The sequence below is a fragment of the Salvelinus fontinalis genome, chromosome 8 (genome assembly GCF_029448725.1).
Source record: "Salvelinus fontinalis isolate EN_2023a chromosome 8, ASM2944872v1, whole genome shotgun sequence".
NCBI classification, from domain to species: Eukaryota; Metazoa; Chordata; class Actinopteri; order Salmoniformes; family Salmonidae; genus Salvelinus; species Salvelinus fontinalis.
The window spans coordinates 33,227,428-33,249,115 of NC_074672.1; the positions used below are offsets into that span (position 1 = coordinate 33,227,428).

Sequence of the window (21,688 nt, forward strand, 5' to 3'; positions counted from 1 at the left end):
CTTTTAAAAGAGGACAGCATTCAGTCGTAACAAAATATTGTAAAATGGAACAACTCATGCAGCCATGTAGGCCACTTGTGTGTGAACTTCTTTCACAGAATGTCAGTTCAACACATAAAACAAGGACAATTAAGTAGCAGAACATTTTAATAAGTTTCACAACATAATTATACAATTGAGACACCTTCAATTATCAGTCTTCACATGATTAATCCAGCATAATTGTTTAAAAACAAAACACATTCACACGCGCACAAACACACACTAGCTACAACCTCACATGATAGCTGGGACAAAACATCAACATAATTATTTTCAAACAATTATCTGTACATGGTTATTTTCTCCATTGAGAATTCATAATCTGGGAGAAAATAAACTCATTGAATGATTGACAGAAAAACACATTTACAGTTCACAGGGTTTCACTACTGTGGTCATTTAGACTTCCTTCTCTTAGCCTGGGTAGGACTGGCACCGGTTTCTGAAAGGACACAGGAAAGAGGGAGAGGGGGACAAGTTTGAGACGACAAAGAACTTTAAAATAACAATTTAAGCTATGCAAGAGTAAATTGTTTGAGTGTATGCCCTCAGTGGGAGGTGTGTGTACTGTATACATGTGCCTGTGTGTACCTTTAGCAGCAACCATAGCGCTGGCTCCAGGCCTGGCTGGTCTCTTCCTCTGCACGCCGTCTGCCACCGTTTCCTCCTCCACCTCCTTTTCAGCCCGCGAGCTCCGTCTGCTGGGACCTTTCGGCTTCTCCACAGCAGCCCTGATAGATTCCCAACAGCAAACAGACCAGGGGAGAAAGAGAAAAGAAGGACAGGTCATTTACAGACATAATAATAAAAATAGTAACTCTACAGTAGCTACTCAGTGAAAGTTCAGTTGGGAAAACCGCTTCGGGAATGGGCTGTTTTCCCTCATCTACCACAGATACTGTCGTCCGTCTTCACCCCAAACAGTATCCGATAGATAACAAAATGGTGAACACGACAGGGCTGCTTGCGTGCATCCTGGCAGCACTCATGCATGTAAATACATACCTTGGGACTAAGTTGACGGGAGTCTTTCTTTTCTTTGCCCATCTGTGATAGAAGTGGAAAAACAGCGGTAAACTAAAACTGTGATGCTGAACAAACATGGTTTTAGTCCAACATACTCTTAATGATTATAATTATCACCAGCAAATATAAATCAGATATGGCCATATTCATATTGTAAACACAAGATCTTATGGAGTGGTAGTCCTTGAGTTGTCTTTTGACATGCATTAAGTTTGGATATAGTTTGCATGCTAAGCATACATACCAAGTGCTGAGGCCACGTGGCTCATTGGGTTTCGCCATGTACCCCCCTGCCCTGGCCAACCAAATAAACTCCCTGAGTTTCAGTAGAGTTACAAATGTCTAAGCATTTCTGTTTACAAACATGGATGGCACTTACAGCAGACTAGGCCAAGTACTAAATACTGATGTTAACCTTAAAAGGCAATGGAATATCCCAATCACCCCTGGCATGAAAAGTATTTACTTATTAAAAAGAACAGGGTTACATTTTGTTCATTTGAAATCTGTTTTGATAACCTCACCCTTGCTCGGTTACTGTGGCAACTTCTGCTGTAGAGGGAAAAAAACAAAAAAAAGGTTACTAAATATCACAGCAAAGGCCATATTATGTTCACAGCATACAGGGTATCATATAAAGCAGTGTTACCCCTATGTGCATTTAGCAGCAGCGCACCAACACTGTCAAATCGTGGCAGCCCCCAAAAATTAAGTAATGTTTTATAGGAGGGTATGTAGAAAAGATAACGGAGCAATATTTTTAAACAAGATCATCTTTGAGAACTAATAATCACCCCCCCCAAAAAAATGACAGTCAGGGAGAATCTTAAATTCGAATAATGTCATGGCATTGACTTTGTTATAATGCTTGAGTCACTCAGATAACATAAGAACAAGGCCTCAGCCATGGTAAAACGTGTATAATTGTAGGAAATTAGCTTTAAAAATGGTGAAATGTCTCTGCGGCCAAGAGAAGGGCCTATAAAAACCGCACCATTGGCCACGCCCAAACATATGGCACATGACATTAAGATCATAATGAATAAGGTTATTTGGACAGATTCTAGAGCAGTGTTAGCCTGGTTGCCAGTCTGTTTAGCTAACATTCCACTCCCTGAACTTCAAGGCAAAACTGATCCTAGATCAGCACAGCCTGCATGAATAACTTGCTCTATTACTTGCTCTAACACATTTACATTTTATGATTCCCTCATAATATATCACAATCTTTGCTTACGTTATGGATGTTCCCATCCGTCCTCTGTTAACAATATGCCATAACATGTCATTACCATGGCCGGAGCATTAACCATTTTGTTACAGATAAGTTAGTGTGACAGTGCTTACCAGTCTTCTCCGTAGCAACAGGCTCCTCTTGCTGTAGAGGTTCAGGTTGGACTGACACTGGGAGAAAGGACATGGTGGAGGTTATTATTATCAGTCGAAGTTTGACATGTGGGGGATAAGTCACTCAATCATTGATTGATTTATCGATCAATATGTACCTGGGGTGTTGCCTGCAAGTGCTGGGGGCTCTAGTGGGGCTGGCTGGCTGGGAGGCTCCATGGCTGTGGGGGCAGGCTGAGCCCCAGTAGGGGTAGGGGCCACTAGGGAGGATATGGCTGGGGAGGGACCGGGGGGTCCAGGGGCGGCAGCAACAGGAGAGGTGGATGGGGATGGACTTGGGACTGAGGCTGAAGAAGGAGCAGGGAGAGACGTAGCAGGGGTAGGAACAGGGGCAGTAGTAGAGGTTCGGGTGGTGACAGGGACTGACACTGGGGGAGGGGTGGTAGTAGTAGAGGCAGGAAGACAGGACTGGGCTGGTGCAGCAGATTGAGCAAGGACAGGAGTTGGCGCTGATACTGGAGGAGTGGTGACTTTCAGAGGAACAGCAGCAGCTGTGGTCCGAGTCTGTGCTCCAGACACTGTGGTCCGAGTCTGTGCTCCAGACACTGTGGTCCGAGTCTGGATGACAGATGCAGGGGGTGGAGGGAAGGCGTGAGGGGGCACAGCCCAGTTCGGCCCCCTCTGGGGCTGGGAAGTCCCCTCTAAAGGTTGGGCAGCCCGTGCTTCAGCAACCTGCTGGTAGTCTGGTCGATTACCCACTGGTGGTGCAGAGCCAGAAGCCTGGGCAGGCTTTCCCTCGGCAGGCTTTCCCTGGGCAGGCTTTCCCTCGGCAGGCAAGGGGGGGGACATAGGGCTCTTCCGGGCGCTGGCTGGGGCACCAGGACTGGAGCATGGAGGAGGGGACGCTAGGGGCTGTTGGACGGAAGACGAGGCAGACGCCAAGGCTGTGGGAGAGAGGCTGGGATGGGGTGATGGCTGCCCAACTGGTGGGCTCAATTTCTGGCCAGGGGGCGCTTCACCCGGGGTCTCCGACTTGGGATTGCCAGGCTTTTGCTGCTGAGGTCGAGGCAGAGTACTAACAGGGACAGGGGAAGCACGTCTAGTGGCCATCTGGACCTGCCCAACTAGCGTTCGGGCAGGCTGGTAGCTAGCCACACTGACCACAGCAGCCTGAGTCGAGGCCGGGGCTTGGGCCTGGGTTGGAGCAGCAGTGAGCTGGATGTTAGTGGTGGACACCTGTATGGGCTTTACCATGGTGACCGGCTGGGACACTACCGTGGCGTTGGGGGCCACAGACACTGTAGGGACGTGGAAGATGGGAGTACCGGTGTTAAACACAGGAGTGGTGATAAACTGGGGGTGGGGGCCACGGGTCTGCTGGCTGGACTGCTGGGGTCTGATGTTCTTTTTGGGCATTGCCACCATAGCGGAGATGACACCTGGGGGGGCCTGGGGGGTGGGAGCTGGGGTGTAACTGATCTGGTTGGGGAAGATGGTGGCAGATGATGCAGGGATCTGCAGGACAGTGGGGATATTGGTCGAGGGTTTAGGGCTGGGGGTTGGTTTGGGGCCAACGGCAGGGTTTGGGTTAGGTTTGGGGCTAATGGCAGGGTTTGGGTTAGGTTTGGGGCTGGGGGTTGGTTTGGGGCTAATGGCAGGGTTTGGGTTAGGTTTGGGGCTGGGGGTTGGTTTGGGGCTAATGGCAGGGTTTGGGTTAGGTTTGGGGCTGGAGGTAATGTTGGGGAGGGGACTACTGTGACTGACGCTGGCACCCACACTGACGCTAAAACTAGGAGTAGGGTTTAGAGTAGGGCTGTGGGTAATGGTAGGGTTTAAGTTAGGGCTAGGGGTGCTAGGCTTGGCGCTGGGGCTAGAGATAGAGTTGACGTTGGGGCTGTCAGTTGGGTTAAGATTGGGGCTAGGGCCGGGATTTGCATTCAGATTGGTATTTGCATTGCGCTGCAGGTTAGGATTACCGACTAGATTTGGGAGTTTTGGGCTGGGGGTTGAGCTAGGCTTGGGGTTAGCTTCTGGATCGTTCACAGCAGCAGTAGCCACTGCATTCGAGCTCTGAAAAACACTGGATAGGTTCTCTGAAACTATGGAGGCTTTAGAGCTCTCCTTGCAGGCAGCATCCCCAGCTGGAGCAATTAGAGTGGGCCTGGGATGCACGCTGGGGGTGGCTGCGTTATCCAGCAGCTGGTTGAGAGAAGGAGAGGCCTCAGATCCAGACACCTGCTGAGGAGTGCTCTGTACAGGCTGCCTCGCCACTATCGCCACTGTCTGCTCCAGCCCAGCTTTAGCCTCCTGAGGAGTGGCTACACGGGGGCTAGCCATCCGTGGGGCGGAGAGCTCCCTCAGAGGCTGGGGCATCTGCTGGTGCTCTACACCTGCCATTCCCTGCCCTTCCCTGGGCATCTCAGCTGGGTTACCCTGCATCACCTGGAAGGGGGTCTGGATCTGCTGGGGCTCCAGGCCGACCCCCGCCGCTGGTGGGAGAGTGACTGGGCTAGGAGGCACCGGGGTGGGGCTCAGCATCATGGTCTGCCCTGTCTGGGGGTTGACCATTTGTTGCTGGTGAGAAGGGGATGTGAGGGTGATTTTGGTCCACTTCTGCCTCCCTGAGCTGGGGTTAGTGACTTTGCGGCTGGAGGCAGGGCTGGATCTGCGGCCGTTACTGGGATTGGCCCTTTTAGCCTGACCTCCTCCAGGCTGCTTGTCCGGTTTGCCCTGGCCCGAGTTGGCAGCTCCACTGCCTGTAGGGAAAGACTGCTGACCGTTGTTAGAGTTACCTACACCACTTCCGTTGTTGCTGGGCAGAGTTAGGCTGGGAGGGGCCTGCCCTATGGCTTTGAGAGTGGTGGGGTTGAGCCCACCCTGCTGGTCAAAGCCCCGGCTAAGGTTGGGCTGCCTGGGGGGCAGAGGGATGTTGATTTTGGGGGGGAACAGGCCTGCGATGGAGGCATTCAGCCTCTCAGGGGAGAGGTTGATCTCAGAGGGCTCAGTGCTGGGAGGACGATTGGTTGGGGTGAGAGGATGGTGGTAGGGCCTGGGACTGGCTCGGTTGGGTGTTTTGGGCCTGGAGCTCTGGGAAGTTGTGGGGACATTAGGGAAGTGGAGGCCTGGCATGGGGCCAACCTGCTGGGGCTGAGGGGGCATCTGCTGCTGGGGGCTAGCTCCAGGGTGCTGGGGCGAGGGGCCTGGGCCTTGCTTCATCATGTGGGTATTGGGGCCCTGGTTCACCAACATCTGTTGGGCTCCGTTCCCAGGCGGCATCCCCATCTCCTGGCCCCCGGGTCTGTCTTGCAGGGAGTTGGCTGCTCCAGGGGACTCCTCAGCCCCAGTACCCTGCCCTGCCTCGGGGTGAGACATCCTTCTGGCTGCCCCAGCCATCTACATAGGTAGAGCAAGAGAATACTTTATTTATACACACAGAGGAATTCATTAGTCCACACAGACAAATTCAACAAGCATAGAACATTCACAAGACGATAACAATAAATATGATATATAAAAATGTTAAACATCCAGATAGTTTGTCCAACCTGTGGATTGACGATGAGGGGCATCCCTCTGGGTTTGTCTGGAGAGGGAGGCACTCCTCCGTGCCCCTGGAGGTTGATCATGACAGGCATGTTGCCCTGTTGGGACCCAGGTATCCTCTGGGCCTCCCCGGGATTCAACATGCCCCTGGGGGGGTGCTGCCCGCCTGGAGGGAGGGGCATCCGGCTCTTAGCCTGCTCCTGCTGCATCTTCATGATCATCAGCATCTGCTGCTTTAACACAAGGAACCAATTATCTAGATTATCCATAGACCAAATGGAAAATGTGTCTTTTTACCACATACACAAACGCAAGGCTGGAAGCAGCAAGTACACATTGGCAGTAGATTATACCTGCTGTTGCTGCTGCTGCTGTAGCTGATGAGGGTGCATCTGTGGCTGGACTTGAGTCGGACCCTGAGCTCCAGCCACCCCCTGCTGCTGTCCAGCAGGAACCTGCAGTCCCTGCATCTGCTGCTGTTGTAGTTGTTGCATTTGCTGTTGTTGCAGCTGTTGCATTTGCTGTTGTTGCATATGCTGCATTTGATGCTGCTGCTGTTGTTGTTGCTGCTGCTGCTGCTGCTGCTGTTGCTGCTGCTGCTGCTGTTGTTGTTGCTGCTGCTGTTGTTGTTGCTGCTGCTGTTGTTGTTGCTGCTGTTGTTGTTGTTGCTGCTGTTGTTGTTGTTGCTGCTGTTGTTGTTGCTGTTGCTGCTGCTGCTGTTGCTGCTGCATGAACTGCATGGGCACCTGCTGTAGGACTCTCTGGTCTCCAGGCTGACCTGGGAAACCTGACATGAGCAAAAAGGAGTGATCGAAAAGCCAATCAACTATATAGAACAGTGTAAGTAAGCAAACCAAGAAGCATTCAAATTGCATACCTGCAGGCCTGTTGGTGAAGTCTGAGAGTTTGGGTCCGGAAGGGTCCATGCCCACTCCCTGTTCCCCACTCAGCCCTGGCAGCTCCGGGTCCTCCAGGCCAGCCCCCACATCCAGACCCCTGAGGAGAGAAGAATACCTCAATGACAAACCATGTCCAATAACAAATACCTTGTGCAAATATATACTTAACAAAAATATAAAATGCAACAATTTCAAAGATTTTTGTGAATTATAGTTCATATAAGGAAATCGATCAATTGAAATAAATTCATTAGGCCCTAATCTATGGATTTCACATATGCCACACCCACTTGAGAGCCATGCACACCCACTGGGGAGCAAGGCCCTGCAAATAAGAGTTTTTCCCCACTAAAGGGCTTTATTACTAAACCCACTTTGGTGGCAGCTTATGGTAGAGAAATGTACATTAAATTCTCTGGCAACAGCTCTGGTGGACATTCTTGCAGTCAGCATGCCAATTGCACACTTCCTCAAAACTTGAGACAACTATGGCATTGTGTTGTGTGACAAAACTGCACATTTTAGAGTTGCCTTATATTGTCCCCAGCAAAAGGTTGTACCTGTGTAATGATCATGCTGTTTAATCAGCTTCTTGATATGCCACACCTGTTAGGTGGATGGATAATCTTGGCAAAGGAGAAATGCTCACTAACATGGATATAAACAAATTTGTACACAAAATTTGAGAAAAATAAGCTTTTTGTGCGTATGGAACATTTCTGAGAACATTTATTTCAGCTCATGAAACATGAGACCAACACTTTACATGTTGCGTTTATATTTTTGTTCAGTATAGTTTTTAATTTCAATAAAATCCAGGTGCTTACCCTAGCCCCTCGACCGGCTGCTGTCCCTCCCCTACTTTGGGCTTCTTCTTGCGTGGTGGTTTCTTCTTCTTGGGTTTAGCCTGGCCAGGTCCTCCAGCCGCCTGCTTCCCCCCAGGCCCAAACTGACTGGCAGAGATGTCACTCTGAAGCAGGTTGACCAGGAGAGGACTGGTTAGTGTCACATCCTTGTTCACTGGAAACCCCCCTGCCTGAGCACACGGCCCTCCCATGGGCATCTGACCCCCAAACTGGGGGTTGAAGTTCATCCCATGACCAGGGAAGTGGCCATTGCCCACCTGCATGTGCTGAGGGACTCCAATTCCCATCATGCCTTGTTGCTGAACCTGCATGTCCGGGAGCATCTGTTGGACACCGCCCATGTCGCCTGTAGCACCGCTGGGGTCCCCGAGAGCGTGTGGGTGTTGCTGCGCCGCCTGTTGCTGCTGCTGTTGCAGCATGGCTTGTTTTTGTTGGAGCTGCTGCTGCTGTAGCTGCTGTTGGACCAGAGGATGACCACTGGGGAGTCTCATCTGTTGACCCTGCATACCCATGGCCTGGTTGGGGTTGCCGCCAATGGGGACCTGAACAAATTAAGGAATGAGCGAGTGAAATAATACTCTTTAATGCTACCCAGAAGTAAAATTGGTGGATGGTTTTCCGCTGTGCAAATAAAAAAGGAAAAAAAGTCATCAAATACCTGTTGGGGCTGCTGCTGGGTCATCTGTTGTTGTTGCTGCTGCTGCTGCTGCTGCTGTTGTAGCTGTTGTAGCTGCAGTTGTTGCAACTGTTGGAGCTGAGCCATTTGCTGCTGCTGTTGATGCTGCTGCTGCGGAGTCATTTGTTGCTGCTGTTGGCCCACCTGAGGCTGCTGGAACTGAGCCATGTTTCCGGGCACGTTAGGAGATGGACCCCGCATCATCTGACCTGGCATGACCCCGGCTTGACCTTTCAACCCAAACGCCTGCTTGTTTCCTTGCATTTGTTGCATCTGTTCCATCATGGAGTTTTGCTGTTGTTGTTGTAGGAGCATCGCCTGGTGCCCCGGCCCTCCAATCATCTGGCCCTGGCCCTGCTGTGGCATCAGCTGTTTGGGTGGGGTCATGCCTCCTCTCTGCCCTGGGTTGAGGGGTCTAGAGAGGACTGTCTGCCCTTGACCCCCACCTTGAACCATCTGGCTGGGGGACGAGGACACGGGCTGGCCCTGGAGGTCCATCATCTGGGACTGGAGGCCTGGCTGGGGCTGGCTCATACTGGGCCCGGAGTTGGTGCCTTGGGGCTGGCCAGCCATGCCACTGTGGAGGCCCATGACATTGGGCTGGGAGTGTGAGGGACCCTGCATGGTGTTGGGGGTGGAGGCTGATGACTGGGCTCCTGAAATCAGATTGTGACATAAGAATGACACTGACGAATGCAGTCTAAATCATATCACTGTGTTGTCTGCTCTTAGGCATTTTTCTATGGTATACAGTATATCTGAACGGTATGTGCCGATCTATTCTTTGTCTTGTACCTGTGTGGGCCATAGTCTGGCTGCTCTGGGGCTGGGGATTGGCTCCTCCCCCTGGGGTTCCTGGGGCGCTAGTCACCTGACCCTGGGCAAAGTTCTGGTTCCCTGAGACGCTAGGGAACCCCATGGGCAGACGTTTGGGCATGCCTGTGATCAAACATCACCATGGGGAACTTCATCAGCCCAGCTAACACGGTCATTATAGTGAGTCTCTATTACACCAATTGTCCGAGTACTACTTTGAGTTAAACGTGAATTGTGATGCCAGTAGGGCCAGGACGATACCAGTATCATAATACACGCTAGAATGTGGCAAGGAAAGAAAACACGAAGCAGATATAATTTCTTTAGGAAAACATCCCCAATGTTGGAAACAAACATGTTGTCATCCAGAATCACATACATTTCTTTTTCCCGCTATAACACACAACATTTTACAATACGCAGGTTTTTAAAAGGACCAAAGTGTTATCTGTTTCGTGTTTTCATTTTTGCCATGGAAAGAAATATTGAAATACTTTTCACATTCCTAGTTAACAGCAATTCTAACTACAAAGGTAATGCCACAGGAGATCATCTGTGGCCATGAAAAAAACATACTCTATGAAAGTGAATGAATCATTTGTAGTCATCCACAATGGTTATGTTTCTTACCTCCCATTCCTCCTTGATGAACCTGAGGTCCAGGTTGCCCATGTTGGGGCATTCCTATGAACCCTTGCTGCATGTTACCCTGCTGTCCCATCACCACCCTGCCCGGTGAGCCCACCCCTTGAGGGAAACCCTGTGGGGCCATAGATCGCGGGCCTAGCTGGGCCTGACCCATCATGGGAGGAGTCCCCGGAGAACCCTGCTGGAAGGGGGAAGATGAAGACCCAGGGGACTTGGCTGTGAGGTTACCCTGAGGCCCTGCTGATTGAGGCAGATGAGGTCTAGGGAGTCCTGCCACCCCTCCAAGCACACCTTGGGGACCTTTAGGTTGGGGGGCTGCAAATTGACCAGCCCCTGACTGCTGCTGTTGCTGGAGCTGCCCCATAGCATTAAACACCTGGCCAGCCTGCTGGCTACCAAACGGGTACGGAGGTGGAGGGTGGCTGGGGGTCTGCACCGTAGCCAGGGAGGGGGGACGTTGACCCATCTGGACTTGGGGAGGGGCCTTCCTCCAGGCTGCTGGGCCCATGGGTCCTCCCTGGGCTGGAGGGGGCTGGAGGACCCCTGAGGGGAGCTGGTTCCAGCCGGAGGGTACAGGCATCTGGCCGGAGGGATTGAAAGGGGGACGGGGGCCACCAAGCTGGGAGAGCTGGGCCTGTTGCTGAGCCTGCTGCAGCTGCTGGAGGGCGGCTGGGTTGAGCTGCCGCCCTGCCTGCATGACCTGTGGTCAAAATACAGCCTTTATAAATGCAATCAACTCCTGATACAGTTGATCCTTTCATTACTTGGTAGAATTAATAGTGATTATAAACATGGTTATTGTTGAGCTCCATTAGTGATTATATACCTGAATGTGGTGAGCAGCCTGGGGGGGCATGGGACCTTGGCTGTGGGGGCCAGCCTGGGGATGCTGAAGCTGCTGCTGTTGTAAGGACATCATGGGGTCCATTGCATCTGAAGGAGGGGAAAAACATATACATGTTCACTACCTCTGAACAAGTTGCATATATTCTGGATGCGTGAATGAGTTAACTGGTTGGTTATTAAGCAAGTATGTCCTCACCAGTCTGCGAAGGGGGTCTGGGGTGCATCTGGCCACTGCTGCTGGGGACCATGGCCTGGCCAGACATACCGGGGCCAGGGGGGACCATCGATGGGTTGCTCATTCTCATGCCTCCTATGAGAGATTATAGGGCTTGACATGAACTTTTTTAGCCACCTGTCCTACTTGTCTGATGGACCTCTTTTTTTGTTTTCCAAAAGCTCATGTCACTTGGCTCATATCAACACCCTTATCCCAGAAACCCTAGACCCACTCCAATTTGCATACCGCCCCAACAGATCCAGATGCAATTTATATTGCACTCCACACTGCCCTTTCCCACTTGGACAAAAGGAACACCTACGCGAGAATGCTATTTGTTGACTACAGCTCAGCATTCAACACCATGGTGCCCTCAAAGCTCATCACTAAGCTAAGGGTCCTGAGACTAAAAACCTCCCTCTGCAACTGGATCCTGGAATTCCTGACAGGTCGCCCCCAGGTGGTAAAGGTAGGGAACAACACATCCGCCACGCTGATCCTCAACACAGGGGCCCCTCAGTGGTGTGTGCTCAGTCCCTCCTGTACTCCCTGTTCACTCATGACTGCATGGCCAAGCACAACTCCAACACCATCATTAAGTTTACAGACGACACAACAGTGGTAGGCCTGATCACTGACAAGACAGCCTATAGTAGAGGTCGACCGATTAATCGGAATGGCCGATTAATTAGGGCCGATTTCAAGTTTTCATAACAATCAGAAATCGGTATTTTTGGACACCGATTTGGCCCCCCAAAAAAACAACACTTTATTTACACCTTTATTTAACTAGGCAAGTCAGTTAAGAACACATTCTTATTTTCAATGACGGCCTAGGAACGGTGGGTTAACTGCCTTGTTCAGGGGCAGAACGACAGAGTTTTACCTTGTCAGCTCGGGGATTCAATCTTGCAACCTTTCGGTTAACTAGTCCAACGTTCTAACCACCTGCCTTACATTGCACTCCACGAGGAGCCTGCCTGTTAGGCGAATGCAGTAAGAAGCCAAGGTAAGTTGCTTGCTAGCATTAAACTTATCGTATAAAAAAATTATCAATCCTAATCACTAGTTAACTACACATGGTTGATGATATTACTAGTTTATCTAGCGTGTCCTGCGTTACATATAATCGATGCGGTGCGCATTCGCGAAAAAGGACTGTCGTTGCTCCAACGTGTACCTAACCATAAACATCAATACCTTTCTTAAAATCAATACACAAGTATATATTTTTAAACCTGCATATTTAGTTAATATTGCCTGGTAACATGAATTTCTTTTAACTGGGAAAATTGTGTCACTTCTCTTGCAACAGAGTCAGGGTATATGCAGCAGTTTGGGCCACCGGGCTCGTTGCAAACTAATTTGCCAGAACTTTGCGTAAACATGACATAACATTGAAGGTTGTGCAATGTAACAGGAATATTTAGACTTATGGATGCCACCCATTAGATAAAATACGGAACGGTTCCGTATTTCACTGAAAGAATAAATGTTTTGTTTTCGAGATGATAGTTCCCGGATTCTACCATATTAATGACCTCAGGCTTGTATTTCTGTGTGTTATTATGTTATAATTAAGTCTATGATTTGATAGAGCTGTCTAACTGAGCTATGGTAGGCACCAGCAGGCTCGTAAGCATTCATTCAAACAGCACTTTCGTGCGTTTTTCCAGCAGCTCTTCGCAATGCTTCAAGCATTGCGCTGTTTATGACTTCAAGCCATTCAACTCCCGAGATTAGGCTGGGGTAACCGATGTGAAATGGCTAGCTAGTTAGCGGGGTGCGCGCTAATAGCGTTTCAAACGTCACTCGCTCTGAGACTTGGAGTAGTTGTTCCCCTTGCTCTGCATGGGTAATGCTGCTTTGAGGGTGGCTGTTGTCGATGTGTTCCTGGTTCGAGCCCAGGTAGGAGCGAGGAGAGGGACGGAAGCTATACTGTTACACTGGCAATACTAAAGTGCCTATAAGAACATCCAATAGTCAAAGGTATATGAAATACAAATCGTATAGAGAGAAATAGTCCCATAATTCCTATAATAACTACAACCTAAAACTTCTTACCTGGGAATATTGAAGACTCCTGTTAAAAGGAACCATCAGCGTTCATATGTTCTCATGTTCTGAGCAAGGAACTTAAACGTTAGCTTTCTTACATGGCACATATTGCACTTTTACTTTCTTCTCCAACACTTTGTTTTTGCATTATTTAAACCAAATTGAACATGTTTCATTATTCATTTGAGGCTAAATTGATTTTATTGATGTATTATATTAAGTTAAAATAAGTGTTCATTCAGTATTGTAGTAATTGTCATTATTACAAAAAAAAAAAACATCTTTAAAATAAAAAATAAATAAAAATAAAAAATAGGTATCATATCGGCTTTTTTTGGTTCTCCAATAATCGGTATCGACGTTGAAAAATCATAATCGGTCGACCTCTAACATATAGGGAGGTGGTCACAGAGTGTGGTGCCAGGATAACAACTTTTCCCTCAACGTGATCACGACAAAGGAGAGGATTGTGGACTACAGGAAAAGGAGGACCGAGCATACCCCCATTCTCATCGACGGGGCTGTAGTGGAGCAGGTTGAGAGCTTCAAGTTCCTTGGTGTCCACATCACCAACAAACTAACATGGTCCAAGCACACCAAGACAGTCGTGAAGAGGGCATGACAAAATCTATTCCCCCTCTTGAGACTGAAAATATTTGGCATGGGTCATCAGATCCTCAAAAAGTGCTACAGCTGAACCATCGAGAGCTTCCTGACTGGTTGTATCACTGCCTGGTATGGCAACTGCTCAGCCTTTGACCGCAAGGCACTACAGAGGTTAGTGTGTATGGCCCAGTACATCACTGGGACCAAGGTGATTGGCCACCCTTGGTAGTCGATAAAATATTGCAACATTACGATTACAACCAAATGCTTTGTCTTTATAAAATAATTGCCTCAAGGGCTTGAAATGAAGGGCTTCCCGTCAGCCCAGGGGCGATAAATATGTCTTTGGTTCAAAATACTCTGAGATGGCAGATCCAAAATTCACAATACCACTGCACATTAAAACATGTCAAAATGCTAAATATACTAAATAAAACAATGAGTCTGATACAACAGATCAGACCATTCAGCTTAAAATGTTGATCAAGTTTTATTTCTTCATATTATAAGCTCAACAATGTGCACATGGCTGTAGGCTACACGCGTATGTTACAAAATGCAATTAGCGGGAAAACATATGACAGAGATGAAAATATCCGTCAGAAATTAAGGGGAGATCTAATGATGCATCAACTAGCATGGTTTACTAATATGACTGGGATTATCACCAACTGGCATTTACGTCATTTAGCAGACGCTCTTACCCAGAGCGACTTACATTTAACCTTTTTTTATTTAACTAGGCAAGTCAGTTAAGAACAAACTCTTATTTTCAATGACGGCCTAGGAACAGTGGGTTAACTGCCTTGTTCAGGGGCAGAATGACAGATTTGTACCTTGTCAGCTCGGGGATTTGAACTTGCAACCTTTCGGTTACTAGCCCAACGCTCTAACCACTAGGCTACCCTGCCGCCCCATAGCATGGTTTACTAATATGACTAGGATTATCACCAACTAGCATAGTTTATTAATATGACTGGGATTATCACCAACAAGCACGGTTTACTAATATGACTGGGATTATCACCAACTAGCACGGTTTACTAATATGACTAGGATTATCACCAACTAGCATAGTTTATTAATATGACTGGGATTATCACCAACGAGCATGGTTTACTAATATGACTAGGATTATCACCAACTAGCATAGTTTATTAATATGACTGGGATTATCACCAACGAGCATGGTTTACTAATAAGACTAGGATTATCATCAACTAGTATGGTTTACTAATATGACTAGGATTATTATCAACTAGCATGGTTTACTAATATGACTAGGATTATCATCAACTAGCATGGTTTACTAATATGACTAGGATTATCATCAACTAACATGGTTTACTAATATGACTATGATTATTATCAACTAGCATGGTTTCCTAATATGACTAGGATTATCACCAACTAGCATGGTTTACTAATATGACTAGGATTATCATCAACTAGCATGGTTTACTAATATGACTAGGATTATCATCAACTAGCATGGTTTACTAATATGACTAGGATTATTATCAACTAGTATGGTTTACTAATATGACTAGGATTATCATCAACTAGCATGGTTTACTAATATGACTAGGATTATCATCAACTAGCATGGTTTCCTAATATGACTAGGATTATCATCAACTAGCATGGTTTACTAATATGACTAGGATTATCATCAACTAGCATGGTTTACTAATATGACTAGGATTATTATCAACTAGCATGGTTTCCTAATATGACTAGGATTATTATCAACTAGCATGGTTTCCTAATATGACTAGGATTATCACCAACTAGCATGGTTTACTAATATGACTAGGATTATTATCAACTAGCATGGTTTACTAATATGACTAGGATTATTATCAACTAGTATGGTTTACTAATATGACTAGGATTATCACCAACTAGCATGGTTTACTAATATGACTAGGATTATCATCAACTAGTATGGTTTACTAATATGACTAGGATTATTATCAACTAGTATGGTTTACTAATATGACTAGGATTATGCCTTTGGCTGCTGGACAATAAAATAACATTGACTTGAAAACCAAAAGAACATGCTGGTTTCAATGAGTGTTTATAAAATAATCCCAACATTTCTGTGGACATATTTTAGCCAAAACTACATTGAAACAAGGTAACACATGCTTTAAAAAAAATGACATAAAACATCAAGGTTTTAAACAATTAAGTTGATGGTTAAATAGTTTCAACATGACTGCCTCCGCTCAGATTTAAGGTAGGTGATGTGCAGTGCACATCAGTGGACAGGCACTGTCCTTGACTCTCCGGTCTTGTGACAGAGTCACGCTAAAGGCTGAAGCATTGATTCTGTCGACATACTTGAGGCACAGTTCATTCATACTACTATGGCTGACCCTGTAAAACACCTATCCGGTGTACTGTATGTGACAATAAAACGTGTATATTTGTCAAACATAACTGGTGTTTAGCCTATATTCAAGTAATTAAAAGTCTCATTAAAGTTTGGCTACATTTTCTGGCACCTCCTTCATGTCAGCATGGGTTTGGACATGAGGCTGTAGCAAATATGCATATCACCTACAATTTGACCTGTAGGCTTTTTTATTTATGTACATGAAAAAATAATTTCAATATTATTCCAATGTTGGCCTCTCTGGTCAGGGTAAAAAAGTTAGATATTGTGATTTGTGGGTGATAATTATATATTTTTTTACTATTCGGACAACTTAAATCTATATTCTTCTTGTCCGACTACTTGTCTTGTCCTGGACAAGAGGACAATAGTTAATGTCAAGCCCTGGATTGGTATGGAGATTTGTTTATATTTTAACAACTAAAAGATGAACAATGAATGTATATAGTTCAACTTGTCACTTACCTATCCTGGGTCAGTATGACATAATTTGAGTGTTAGTTACCTGGGCCTGGTTGTCCTGGGAATCCCACATCCATCCTCATCTGTCCGGGCGCGCCGATTGGTCCGTTCACTCTGACCTCCTGACCTCTGTTCTGCCCCATGGCCACGTTGATGGCTCCTTCACCTGGACGAAACAAAAACAAACATTAACAACAATCAGGGTCTAAGTACTTTTCTGGATACATATTATAAAATAAACCATAACTTTTGGGCCTGATCATAGCAATGACTATCTGTGTACTGTACATACCTTCTATCTGTACAGAGAGGATGCCCAGGTCTCGGAGCTGCTGCTGGTTGTTCTGGGCCAGCAGCCTGAGGCGCTCCGCTGCTTCCCGGGGAATGTTAAAGGTGACACGCACACTGTTCCATGGCTCCACATGCTGGGGCTGGAGTCTATCAGAATCTGGGTAGGGATAAGACAGAGAATGAGAGGTACAATATCACATTTCATTTTCAGCTTAGAAATAATAGGAGGTCTGAAATGATGGCTATCAAACATTGAATGTATCCTGAAAGTAGTTTGACAAAGTAGGAAAGTGTTTAACCAGTTAGAAAGGTGCACCACCCATTACTAACCTAGTTCAAGCATACTAGGCATCCTGTTAAGGATGTTGTCAAGTTTCTCTTGTAAGTCCTCGTCATCCATATTTCCTTGAAAGGCAACAAAGATAGTGAAATCCCCCTCTCCGCCTCGCTCTCGAACTCCATCCTGACGGTGTGAGATGTCATTGCCACGGTGACTGCCGGCATCTTCTCCGACTCCTGAGTCCCGGTCAGAATCTGATTCAGGGTCCCCATCTGGGACTGCTGTCCACTGGGGAAGCTCCAATGGGAGGTGTTGATGTGCCATCTTCCCCTCTCAGTAGGACTGGCGTGGGGAAGACTGGAATCGTTTATGCTATGGAACCAAAAGAGGATTTTATCTTCCATGATATACCCAAATGAGACAAATATTGTAAGTTATGTGAAAATGTATGCCATGTATTTAAATCTACTTTCAATAGAAAGGCCATAAGGAAGTGTCAATGTACAGTTCCAGTCAAGTTTGGACACCTGCTCATTAAAGGGTTTCTCTTTTTTTTTTACTATTTTCTCATTTGTAGAGTAACAGTGAAGACATCAATACTATGAAATCATACATATGGAATCATGTGGCAACCAAAAAAAGTGTTAAATCAAATAAATATATTTTAGATTCTTCAAAATAGCCACCCTTTGCCTTGACAGCTTTGCACACGCTTGGAATTCTCTCAACCAGCAACACCTGGAATGGTTTTCAAACAGTCTTGAAGGAGTTCCCACATATGCTGAGAACTTGTTGGCTGCTTTTCCTTCACTCTGCGGTCCGACTCATCCCAAAACATCTCAATTGGGTTCAGGTAGGGGGATTGTGGAGGCCAAGTCATCTGATGTAGCACTCCATCACTCTCCTTCTTGGTAAAATAGCCCTTACACAGCCTGGAGGTGTGTTGTGTCATTGTCCTGTTGAAAAAATAAATTATAGTGGGACTAAGCCCAAACCCGATGAGATGGTGTATCATAGCAGAATCATGTGGTAGCCATGCTGGCTAAATCTGCCTTGAATTCTAAATAAAAATCACTGATAGTGTCACCAGCAAAGCACCCCCACACCATCACACTCCCTCCATGCTTCACGGTGGGAACCGCACATGCGTAGATCATCCGTTCACGTACTCTGCGTCTCACAAAGACAGTGGTTGGAACCAAAAATCTCCAATTTGGTCCGATCAGACCAAAGGACAGATTTCCACCGGTCTAATGCCCATTGCTCGTGTTTCTTGGCCCAAGCAAGTCTCTTCTTCTTATTGGTGTCCTCTGGTAGTGGTTTCTTTAGAGCAATTTGACCATGAAGGCCTGGTTCACACAATCTCCTCTGAACAGTTGATGTTGAGATGTCTGTTTCTTGAACTCTGTGAAGCAATTTTTTATTCACTGACCTTCATGTCTTAAAGTAATGATGGATTGTCGTTTCTCTTTGCTTATTTGAGCTGTTCTTGCCATAATATGAACTTGGTCCATCTTCTGTATAGCACCCCTACCATGTCACAACACAACCGACTGGCTCAAATGCATTAAAGGAGGAAAGAAATACCACAAATTATCTTTTAACAAGGCACACCTGTTAATTGAAATGCATTCCAGGTGACTACCTCATGAAGCTGGTTGAGAGAATGCCAAGTGTGCAAAGCTGTCATCAAGGCAAATGGTGGTTACTTTGAAGAATCTCAAATATAAAATATATTTTGATTTGTTTAACACTTTTTTGGTTACTACATGAGTCCATGTGTTATTTCATGGTTTTGATTTCTTCACTATTATTCTTCAATGTAGAAAATAGTACAAATAAAGAAAAACCTTTGAATGAGTAGGCGTGTCTAAACTTTTGACTGGTACTGTACATCAAAGATATAGTCTTGACTTGTTAAAAATTTGATGAGAGCAAGAAGAGAGATAGTGAGCCTAAAACTATACAACAAGTGGCCTAACACATACATTTAAACAGCATGACCTTGCAAACACAAGCAAGGAAGTGTCAAGATATTTCTTGACCACAATAATAGATAACAAATTACTGACCTTGATTCTATTTGCTATGAAGGCAACAGATATATGTACAGTATAGTTGGAACTGTATATAAATCCTAAACAAGTTACCTATGTTGCTGGGTTGTGACTACATAGTACACTAACCCAAGATGTAGTCTTAAGGAGCATACCGTTACTCCTTAAAAGGTCCAAGGTTCTTATGTATTTTTCAGAGGTAGACTGGCTTTGGCAGCAAAAAACTCCACTTAAACGTGAATCGATTCTCACATTGCAATACGGTTCTAGAAACATAAAGCTCTTTACTTCATATCACATCAAAATAATTTCACAAATGCAAAATATACACTTACTATATTCAGTGGAGGCTGCTGGGGGAGGACAGATCATAATAATAATGGCTGGAACAGAGTAAATGGAATGGCATCATAGAAACCATGTGTTTGATACCGTTCCACCAACTCTGTTCCAGCCATTACCATGAGCCCGTCCTCCCCAATTAAGGCGCCACCAACCTCCTGTGTTGCATGTACACTGTTTTCAACAGATTTATCACAGTTGCAGCCGACAGTATTTTTCAGTGACAATACGTATCTCGAGGCCTTCTTCAGTTACACACTGGTGTTTGGATCATGCTAAATAGCAGTTCGCGAACAACCCCCCCCCCTCCCCCCCAACGAGTTTGATGAGCAGAGTAAACACAGGCTGTAACATGGAGATATGGCCGTGTGGGAACACTAATAGCCCTATAAAGTTGTGTATCAATTTAAACTGTTTATTTTTTCTCTCTCTCGCTGATATGAAAGATAAGGTTCTTGTGCTTCCAAAAACATACTGCAAGCGATGAGTGGTAATGTTAAATCCAAGCGTAGGGACTCGATGTCGATTAAGGCAGCCCCCTGCACCTCTCTGATTCAGATGGGTTGGGTTAAATGCGGAAGACACATTTCAGTTGAAAACGTTCAGTTGGACAACTGACTAGGTATCCCCCTTAATGTAAAGAAACCGAGAGTCATGATCAAGGGCTAGTAGTACCCATGAGAATACCCCTGGTAACATTGTTGTTCAAATGGAGCTAAGATAGCTGCCGATGTTGTCAAAAGTTTCGGGAATTGTTAATTTACTGTATATCAAACAGTCTTTTTGGTTATAATTAGCTAGCTACAAAGATGTTTATCACAATCATTAACATGACATGTAGCTTTAAGCTATCATAACGTTTCCTAACTTGAGTAAACGAACACCAATGCAATGGCTAAAGTAAAACACCAATAATAACTATATAGCGACATAATTCAAAATAACAAGCCAAGTTTTAGCAATAAATAATAAAAAGACCCCTACTACAAAATATGTAAAGCCACAGCACTATCTGGCAAAAGAGATTCAATAATTTCCTCGATTGGCTAAGGCGGTAATCAGAACGATTGATTGCAAGGCCTTCGCTAGCAGGTCATTGACGAAGAAGACCTGGCTTGTCAAACCTGCATAGTGCCGCGCTAGCAAGCAAAAAAAACTTGTAGTTGTCGAAAATGAACGTTAGAGATCACCGAAAAGCCAATTGATTACAAAGTTTACATCACCACACACAGCTGAGCAAAAAAAATATGAAGGCCTAAACAGCTAGCTCTGGCTAGCAAGATCCAGTAGTTAGCGTTTAGCATTAGCTAGCTACACTTCTAACAGCTATTCACTATTCAACGGTTAGATGGCTAGCTTGACAATGCGTATTAAGTTATTTCATCATTTTCGTCCCGGTTACTGCTACCTATCTAGCTAGCTACAACTGCTAGCCAAATGTTAACAGGAAATATAACAATGCAATACTTACCAGATAAATCCATTAGGGAGAAAGTCCAACGATGTAATATCTGATAGCTAACAAAACATGAACCGGGGAACAGTGGCAACCAACACCGCAACAGGAGAGGCTTTCCAATCGGAATCCGACGAGATTTTTTCTTTCGGTTTTCTCTGTATTCTCAAAAAGAGGTACTCGCATACCTACGTCGTAATTCTTTGTGAATACATTCTGCGTTTAAAACGTAGCGTACGACCCACGGACTGTCGATGCTGTTTTTTGACTGGACCATTATCTTACTAAAATACGCTATTTGCGGTGGTGTTTGCGTAGTTGGAGTTGGTACCATCAAGAGAGGAAAAGGCGAAACTAGAGAGTTTACTCCGCTCAAAATCTGTCCATGAAAATAATAACCACAAAGTGAGGTATTTTTGTATGGAGGTCAATCAGTGTCGAACCAAATTTATTTATATTTTTTTTCATACGTGAGGCCATAAAGAGCCCCTCTAGTAATTTAATAGGATATGTCATAAATACCTCAAAGTTCAGCATGGACTGAAAATGGCAGCGATATTGGTCAGGGAGAAATCCAAATAAGTCTAATTGTAATTTATGGCAGTAGAGGCATAATCCTGATTTTAATTATGCAGGAAAATAAAAGTAACGCATGTGATATTACAGAAATTGTGTATCAGAATTTTTGTCAATCGAAAATATTGTCATATAATCATAAATACAGTTTATAGGGGGCTTATACCAACTGTATGTATACATATCCCTTAAACTATACGTAAACAGACAATACATTTCAAAATGGTTGT

At 45.6% G+C, this 21,688-nt stretch overlaps 1 protein-coding gene across 6 annotated transcripts; it reads right to left on the reverse strand.

Annotated features, from left to right (window-relative positions):
- Positions 1 to 129: 129 nt before the first annotated feature.
- Positions 130 to 21,077, reverse strand: LOC129861104 (nuclear receptor coactivator 6-like). Of its 6 annotated transcripts, none has more exons than XM_055932233.1 (19): positions 20,898 to 21,076; positions 17,078 to 17,399; positions 16,749 to 16,904; positions 16,500 to 16,622; positions 10,906 to 11,019; positions 10,690 to 10,796; positions 9,846 to 10,563; positions 9,195 to 9,338; positions 8,382 to 9,055; positions 7,685 to 8,265; positions 6,836 to 6,954; positions 6,312 to 6,745; positions 5,961 to 6,191; positions 2,574 to 5,808; positions 2,416 to 2,472; positions 1,593 to 1,617; positions 1,048 to 1,089; positions 634 to 773; positions 130 to 484 (listed from the first exon to the last, which is right to left on the reverse strand). In XM_055932233.1, exons 2-19 carry the CDS (start codon positions 17,349 to 17,351, stop codon positions 438 to 440), a joined length of 7,221 nt encoding a protein of 2,406 aa, XP_055788208.1. In that variant the 5' UTR covers positions 17,352 to 17,399; positions 20,898 to 21,076; the 3' UTR covers positions 130 to 437. The 6 variants fall into 6 exon arrangements, with proteins under 6 accessions (XP_055788208.1, XP_055788206.1, XP_055788207.1 ...); XM_055932231.1 differs by having other exon boundaries at positions 1,593 to 1,620; XM_055932232.1 differs by having other exon boundaries at positions 1,593 to 1,620; positions 5,961 to 6,188; positions 20,898 to 21,075.
- Between the last annotated feature and the right edge of the window lie 611 nt (positions 21,078 to 21,688).

Coding starts and splice junctions, on each gene's coding strand:
- LOC129861104 (XM_055932231.1), bottom strand. CDS start 17,351: ATGGCACATCAACACCTCCCATTGGAGCTTCCCCAGTGGACAGCAGTC. Junction 11,020..16,499: donor CCCAGGACAACCAGGCCCAG/GTAACTAACACT, acceptor AATCTCTCATAG/GAGGCATGAGAATGAGCAAC. Junction 10,797..10,905: donor CAGACCCCCTTCGCAGACTG/GTGAGGACATAC, acceptor CCCCTCCTTCAG/ATGCAATGGACCCCATGATG.